This window comes from Zootoca vivipara, chromosome 7, assembly GCF_963506605.1.
Source record: "Zootoca vivipara chromosome 7, rZooViv1.1, whole genome shotgun sequence".
NCBI classification, from domain to species: Eukaryota; Metazoa; Chordata; class Lepidosauria; order Squamata; family Lacertidae; genus Zootoca; species Zootoca vivipara.
Genome location: NC_083282.1, coordinates 89,983,169 through 89,991,743, shown reverse-complemented (window position 1 = coordinate 89,991,743; position 8,575 = coordinate 89,983,169). Strand labels below are relative to the sequence as shown.

The 8,575-nt window shown below is 49.2% G+C and overlaps 1 protein-coding gene across 1 annotated transcript; it reads right to left on the bottom strand.

Moving 5' to 3' along the window:
* Positions 1-4,722: 4,722 nt before the first annotated feature.
* On the bottom strand, positions 4,723-5,256 carry LOC118088422 (ferritin heavy chain A-like). The gene has a single exon (XM_035122073.2). The coding sequence runs from the start codon at positions 5,254-5,256 to the stop codon at positions 4,723-4,725; it is 534 nt and encodes a 177-aa protein (XP_034977964.2).
* Positions 5,257-8,575: the final 3,319 nt, after the last annotated feature.

Below are 8,575 nucleotides of genomic sequence, written 5' to 3'. Positions count from 1 at the left end.
GAACACATTTCAATCTGGACAAGCCAGATTGAATTGCGTATTGTTTTAAGAAACTTACACAAGTTTGCAACTAGTTTTCTGCTGTGTAAAGGGGAATGCACTCTGCTAAGTAAAGGAACTTGCTAGCGCAAGTTAGGAAGGATATTAATAAACAATATATCCTCTCCTGCCACCCTGAACATTCTCACAACCAGGTGCCTGTGGGGGATCAGCAAGCAGGATTTGAGCACAAGAACGCGAGCACTCTCGCTTCCAGCAACTTGCATCCCGAAGCATTTCTTCCTCTGACCGTGGAAGCAGAGCACAGCCATCATGGCTAATAGCTTTCAATAGCCCTCTCCTCCACGATTTTGGCTATTCCTCTTTTAACCATCCCATCTGAATGCACCCTCAGTCTCATTCAAATCAGCTCAATTTCCTGGATTTGAAATTTACTGCAATGCATTAGACAAGATGAGTCACGCCCCAGCTACCGTTTTCATATTGGATTTCAACACACAGAGTCTGTTGTTCAACCTTGAAAGTCAGTTTAACAGCTTGAGCTGATTTATCTCAAATATTGACACTGATGAGCGCTGTTAATTCACGGTTTTTAGCAGCAGTGGGATTCAAGTCAAACGAGGCTGGCTGATTAGCAATTCCCCGATGAACTTAGCAGACTTTGGAGGATCTGAAGATGAGACGAAACGTTAATACCTGAAGCCTCATCAGAAGAAGAATCCAAAGATGCTTCTACTCATCCTTTGCCATTCAGTGACACTGTTACTATTGTTCTCTTGCTCTCAGACAAAAAGCCACTCCAGACATTCTGTCACACTCCTGTGTGACCAAGAAGTAGCGGGCAGGATAGCACAATGTAGATATACAGGGAGACTGTGCAGATTGGAGCAAGCTGGATTCTCAATGGCTGTGGCCACCTGGAACTAAGGGCAGGTTCATTCCTCAGGACAACGGGATTCTTGAGTACACACTCTTACTTTCTGCTACATAATTGCTCCATCAGGGGTAAGCATCTAGAGGACACTGCCGTTGTGAAGGTGATCCATGCCTTCTGTGAGGTGTGGGGTGGACCAGTCCATATCGAAGGGATCCTGCAAAGGGTTTATATTGTTACAAAAGTTGGGTGCCAACCCCACGCTCTGCCAAGACCCCAGGGGGTTCCAGGCACTCACCCAGAAACTCACTTGGAGAATTGAGACATGGCGGAGACTGCTGTAGCATTAAGAAATATGGTTTATTCACCTGTTGACATCTTCAGTCTGCATGGAGGGAGTCAAGATCTTACTGCATGGTCATTTCAAGAGGGGCTTGTACCCCACAGCCATGGAGTCCAAGGCATCTCTCCCAGCCAGCCTTCAGCCAACCGGCCCAAGATGGAGCCCAGTCTTTCTTCCATCTTCTTCCCGGAACACCTTGCTTAAAACTCTCTTTCCCTGTCACTTCAAACATACACCCTATCACATTGGCAACATCTGTCTACCAAGCCAAAGGGAGTCCTCTCAGATAGGGTTGCCATATTTCAAAAAGTGAAAAATGGGATGGGAGGAGATGCTTTTGAGCTATCTTTCAGGGAAATCTGCAAAAACGACACTGCCGACATGGGTTGCCATACATCTGGATTTCCCCAAACATTTTTGCCGATTTGCCGACCCTGCTTCCGACTGCAGTATTCCAGGTACGTTCAGGAAATTCTGGACTTATGGCAACCCTACTCTCACATGGCCCATCAACCCCTTTTGTCATTTTAACAGATTTGCTGGTTTGCATAAGAGAGCCCAGGGATTCTTTGTCTGGCACAGTTCTGCAGCTTTACCTTCACCCATAACCCCATTAATACAAATCCTGCCATTTATTTATTTCTAGGATTTTCTTTGGCGAGGGGTGGATCCCCCTCAAATCTAGAACAATACGTATCTCCATTTACAGAATGCGTAAATAATAAAAACATAGCTGCACTGGGAAGGGATGCTAAATCATTGTTTAGTGCAGCCTTCTCCAAGTAGACCCATCTTCTCCTTGCTACTGTCTCCACGGCCGATCCACCTCTGCCTAAAGCAGTGATGGGCAACCTTTTGAGCTTGGTGTGTCAAAATTCACCCCAAAACCGAGCATAACTCGGGTGCTGTGTCACTTCGAGAAAAAAACCCCATAATTTCGCGATATTTAGAGTTTAAATAACAAAAATGTTGTATAATTGTAATATATAACTGTATTTAATAAACCAAAAACTAATTATTTAACCAAACCAAACCAAAAATCCCTTACCGTATTTATCACAAAGTGCCCAGAGTTGTTGAGCATTTTGGGGGGACCTGCTAACCAAAGTTTTGGAGTTTTTTTGGGGGTGCAAAAGTTGCTTTGCTTTTTTGGGGGGGATACCCCAAAGCTGCTGCACTTTTTTGTGTGGGGGGGGAAGAGAGCAGAAATAAATGGTGAATACTACCTTCACTGGAACTAACACACAGCACAGACATAGTCTGCCAAAGCGCCAAAAAACCCAGCACAGAACGGGTTAAAAAACAAACGCTGTTACACCCAATCATAGTCTGCCAAAGCGCCAGAAAAAACACACAGAAAGGGTTAAAAAACAAATCTCTGGCTACCAGCAACAACAAGAACAAAAAAGGATCCGGGTTTTAACAGTGGAGACAAGCTGTAGCGTGAAGAGGAGCGGGAGAACAAATTGGGGAGGGGCAACAACAACAGCGCGAATGGGCCAATGGGGCGCATGCCAGCAGTGAGGGCTCTGCGTGTCACATCTGGCACGCGTGTCATAGGTTCGCCATCACTGGCCTAAAGCCACTTTGGACCCCTTTGGAGGGGACAAGACAAAGGGAGAATGCATCTTCTTCACCGCTCTCTCGTCACTGCTTCCATACTCCGATTTTACAGTCATGAGAGCTAGGGCTCTGGGAGTTGGGGCAAGGGAGCTTGGCAGATGCCCCCAAATGCTACACTTTGATGCCAGCCTTGCCCTTTGCCAAGGAGACAGATCTTGCTGTTAAAGACCCAAGAAGGTTTGGCCCACTGCCTTTTGAAATGGAATGCTGGAGCTTTGGCCTGATCCAACAAAGCGAGGTTTACATTCTCAAAAGAGGAGAACAAAAATAAACAAGCAACTCCACATCGGGTCCAAACATTTCCCAGCCAAGAGCCAACTTCTTGCACGCTTTGCCAGTGGGAAACCAAAGCTATTTCTAATTATAGCTGACCGACCAGCTTCACATTTCACAAACTATCTGTTTGGGAACTGTGAGGCTCCATGGGATGATCTGAAATGTAGAATCCACCAGCCGGCAGCCCCCAGGTCCTGCACATTTGCAGGAACATCAGAGTAGTGGTAAATCTCTGTCTCGCCAGAGAGGTGCATGCTCTGGTTATCTCCTGCTTGGACTACTGCAATGCGCTCTACGTGGGGCTACCTTTGAAGGTGACCTGGAAACTACAACTAATCCAGAATGCGGCAGCTAGACTGGTGACTGGGAGCGGCCACCGAGACCACATAACACCGGTCTTGAAAGATCTACATTGGCTCCCAGTACGTTTCCGAGCACAGTTCAAAGTGTTGGTGCTGACCTTTAAAGCCCTAAATGGCCTTGGTCCAGTATACCTGAAGGAGCGTCTCTACCCCCATCGTTCTGCCTGGACATGGAGGTCCAATACCGAGGGCCTTCTGATGGTTCCCTCATTGCGAGAAGCCAAGTTGCAGGGAACCAGGCAGAGGGCCTTCTCGGTGGTGGCGCCTGCCCTGTGGAACGCCCTCCCATCAGATGTCAAAGAGAAAAACAGCTACCAGATTTTTAGAAGACATCTGAAGGCAGCCCTGTTCAGGGAGGCTTTTAATGTTTAATACATTACTGTGTTTTATTTTTCTGTTGTAAGCCGCCCAGAGTGGCTGGGGAAACCCAGCCAGATGGCCGGGGTATAAATAATAAACTATTATTATTATTATATATTATTATAAATCTGTCCAGAATTTGCAGCAGTTGGAAATTTAGGACCGGGGTGGGGAAATCTTTCGGCTTCACAGGCCAGATCCTTATCTGTCCCCAGCTGTGGGCTGACATTGGCAGGTAGGTGGGAGAACACACCTGCTAAATCACATGGTGACATTGAGGCATGATTGACCGGTAGGTTCCACCCACCAATTAAAATCCTTTACACAGAGGTTCCGAAGTGCCCAACAGCTGGTTTGCAAGCCCTTTGCAGGCAATCCAGTGTGGTTTCCCTCTCATATCAGCAGGGGCGTAGCAAGTGGGTGGGTGGGGGCAGACCACCCCGGGTGTCCCCACTGAGGAGGGTGACAAAATGGCGGGCAGCACTAACTGCTGGGCCTGCAGCATGCCTGAGCCATGCACTTGGGCGCCTGCAGGCTCCACGCTGTCTGTCCACTGCGTCCCCCCAGCTGTAAGACGGCTAAAGCGCCCCGCCCCACCCCTACGGGTGCTGCACACCCTACCCCTCCTTATGGGCGCTTTGCACCCCGTCCCGTCCATATGGACGCCGCACACCCTGTCTCTCTGGGTGCCGCCTGCCCCGCCCCTATGGGTGGCACCCCAGATGCCCAAGAGGCTTCTTCCACCGCTGCATATCAGCTGATGGGCATTGCAGCCAAAGCCTGCTGTTTGCAGGCATCAACTGTGCAAGGGGTTCCCAAAGCAGCAGGCATTGCATTTAGGACAATAATTTATTATTTTTAACACCATCATAAGCTATCACATTTTAAGATGCCGCACATCTGCTCTCTCGCTTGTCAAAGAGGTAATCTCCCGTGCCATTCTGGGGCACCCCCAGGCGCCTCAGGTTCGTGAGGTGGTCTCCAAGCAGCTTGATGGCCTTCACCTGCTCTTCCAGGTATTCCGTCTCCACGAAGTCACACCAATGAGGGTCTCCCTTCTCCGTTGCGAGCTTGTGCAGATCCAGCAGGGCCTGGTTCACCACCTTCTCAAGCTCCAGGGCAGACTGCAGGGCATCCAGGCTGCTTCCCCACTCATCCTTCTCTGGCTTCTTGATGCCCTTCAGCAGGACGCGTCCTCCCCGCTTGTTCTGGTACTGCAGGAATTTCTCTGCATGCTGCCTCTCTTCCTGGGATTGCTCTTTCAGGAACTTGGCCATGTGGTGCAAGGCAACATCATCATGGTCAAAGTGGTAGGACATGGACAGGTAGACATAGCTAGCATGGAGCTCCAGGTTAATCATTTGGTTTACAGCAGCTTGGCAGTCAGCATGGAAGTTCTGGCACACCTGAGACACCATCTTTGCGTTGCAGCAAGCACAATCAACGCAACAACAAACAGCAACACAAGCTTTCTTCCCCTTGCCAATGCACAATTGTGAGCACACTCTGAAGTTCCCTGATTGTGCATTGTCAACTGAGTCGCTACCAGTGTTGTTGTTGTTTAGTCGTTTAGTCCGACTTTTCGTGACCCCATGGACCAGAGCACGCCAGGCACTCCTGTCTTCCCCTGCCTCCCGCAGTTTGGTCAAACTCATGTTCGTAGCTTCGAAAACACTGTCCAACCATCTCGTCCTCTGCCGTCCCCTTCTCCTAGTGCCCTCCATCTTTCCCAACATCAGGGTCTTTCCCAGTGAGTCTTCTCTTCTCATGAGGTGGCCAAAGTATTGGAGCCTCAGCTTCAGGATCTGTCCTTCCAGTGAGCACTCAGGGCTGATTTCCTTCAGAATGGATAGGTTTGATCGTCTTGCAGTCCATGGGACTCTCAAGAGTCTCCTCCAGCACCATAATTCAAAAGCATCAATTCTTCGGTGATCAGCCTTCTTTATGGTCCACCTCTCACTTCCATACAGCACTACTGGGAAAACCATAGCTTTAACTATACGGACCTTTGTCGGCAAGGTGATGTCTCTGCTTTTTAAGATGCTGTCTAGGTTTGTCATTGCTTTTCTCCCAAGAAGCAGCCGTCTTTTAATTTCGTGACTGCTGTCACCATCTGCAGTAATCAAGGAGCCCAAGAAAGTAAAATCTCTCACTGCCTCCATTTCTACCCACAGCCAATTTCACAAAAAAGAGAGGCTTGGTTTGACAAGGAGGCAATAGATTAAAATTTTGCTTCTTTGCCTTGCTTTGCTTCTTTGCCTTGCCTTTAGGAGAAAGAGTTCTTTAGAACTGCATTCAGACTGCCTCCTAGTGGTGATGTTTTCGATCCAGGGCTTCCCAAACACTTCAGTGGTTTTGTTTCATTGGAGTCACAGCCCTTCAGCGATTCAGGCTCCTGCAGGCCGTTCCCTTCTCACCATCTGTATAAAAAAATGCCTTGTATCATAATCTGCAATGCATAAGCTTCTGCTCATCCTTCCCAGGCCAATCCAAGCCCTTTCCAAGGCAAAAGACAAATTGGGGGCTCACCCTGCTCATTCCATGTTCAAAAGCTGTCCCAGGTTGGCTTACAGATAAATATAAGAACAGCTAAAAACACAGAAAAAATATATAATTGAAAGCAATTAAAGATTGATAGAATAAATAAATAATAAGTAAATAAACATAACCTAGTAAAATCTATTATTAATTTTTCTGTTTGCTCCAACACTCAGCCACTCTTTCAGAAACAAAGCACAGAGAACCACTGCTGTTTCTGAAATCCAGTGTCTTCTTTCTGTTTTAAATTACAAGTTGCAGTTATGAAAATTATAGAGGAAGAAGAGATGGTTTATTTACTCATTTGCAGCTTTCTCAAAGACCAGCTCATTCTCATTCTGGTCATTCCGTTTTGGTTTTGGTGGGGTTTCTGTTTGCTAAAAAACAAGATCTTTCTAGTCAGAACGTTGATGTTTTTCGTTTGAGAATTACATGCCTTTCCTCTACCAGGGGAGTGCAGAGCCCAGGATTTATATGCAGAAAAGCAATGCTCAAACATCTCTGACCAAAAGCAGGGTGTGGATGTGCAGATGAAGGGGTGGAGCTAAACAAGGAGCAGCAAACTTGATTCTCAGTGGCTTGAGGTCCAGGCAGAGAGCTCTGATGTAGAGTCCAATGATCTCACATAAGGGAGCTTCTTGTGTTGTGGTGCAAAAGAGAGAAACCCACTGTATTTTTCGCTCCATAAGACTCACTTTTCCCCTCCTAAAAACGTCCCATAAGACGCCTGTGTGTCTTATGGAGCGAAAGCACTGGACGGCAGCAGGATCCCTCGACCGGAGGGAGGCCTCTGCCGCCGGATCCATGGCTCCCAGCGGCGGCAGAGGGATGAGCAGTCCGAAAAGCGGGCTGCTCCTCCCTCCGCTGCTGCCGCTCCCAGCAGCATTGATTCAGAATATTTTTTTTCTTATCCCCCCCCCTCTAAAAACTAATTGCGTCCTATGGTCAGGTGCATCTTATGAAGCAAAAAATACGTACTTGTGCAAGAAATTCTAGGTGTTGACATGCCCCAGTTACTCATGGAGAAGTAAAAGACAACAGAGAACCAAAGCTGTAATCAGGGTCAGAGGAAGGGGGGCGGTGGGGGTGGTTCGCCCTGGGTGTCATCACCGAGGGGGGATGACATTCAGCACGTTGCCTGCCCGTGACTCCCAAGCCTACCCCGAGCCATCGGAGGAAGGGGCGGAGCTGCACCGCCGTGCTGGCGGCCTTACCCCCTTCCCCATTCGTTTTGACAGTTCAGGGAGGCTTGGGAGTTGTGGGTGGGCGGTGCGCCATTGCCCCCCACTCACGGGCTGCTTCCTGGAGGGGGAGCCTCCCCTGAGCTGTCAAAAGGAAGAGCGAAGGGTGGAAGGCTGCTGGCAAAGCGGCTCGGCTCCCTTCCTCCTCGCCCAGGAAGCAGGTCGCCATGGGTGGCTCGCTCCGCCCCCATGTGCCTCTCGCCCCCGGGAAGCTTGCCACGGCGCCCCCCTGGGACGCTGACCCCCGTGGGATGCTTGCACCGCCCCCATGGCCCCGCCCCTGGGGGCACAGCATGTGCGCCGCTCCGGGTGCTGGAGCAGCTAGCTCCGCCTCTGGCTGTGAGTTCCAGTTCCCTTACAGATGGAATGTCAGAACTCACGGTGACAGGAAGAGAGCATGGCAGAAGGTGGGCATTGAGAGGGAACTGGGAGAGCCGGGAGGAAATGTACTCATTATCCTGAACTTTACTCAGGCTAATTAGCTGTCATTAAACAGTGAATTAGCATCAGGAACAGCTGCTTCTGTTTAGCAAGGAGATCCAGCCAGAACCAAGTCAGGGGTGTCGGCAGCAAAAGGGACTCCAAATTGTTAGCGTTTTCTCCAAGGTTGCAGCTGTTTAGTACGATCCTGTGTCCCTTCCTTCTGGGGATGCTGAGAATAGTGTGCTGAGGATCCGGATGGGCTTGTGGGTCTGGATATCTTAGGCTTGTCCCTATGTGCTGAGATCTGCACCTCTGTCATTCCTGATCAACCCATACGTTGGTTTTAGGGAGGACGGGGTCAGAAACCCTTGGTTCCTTCCAGTACGCAGGGTCTGCCATTGCCATTCATGACACCTTTGATTGCAATGAGGCAGGCAGGCAGGCAGCCAGCAGGCCGCTAAATTAATGCTCCGAGTCATGCTTCATCTCATTTCCTTCTGACACCCCTCCTGTGTCAAATCACTGCCTGGAGCCC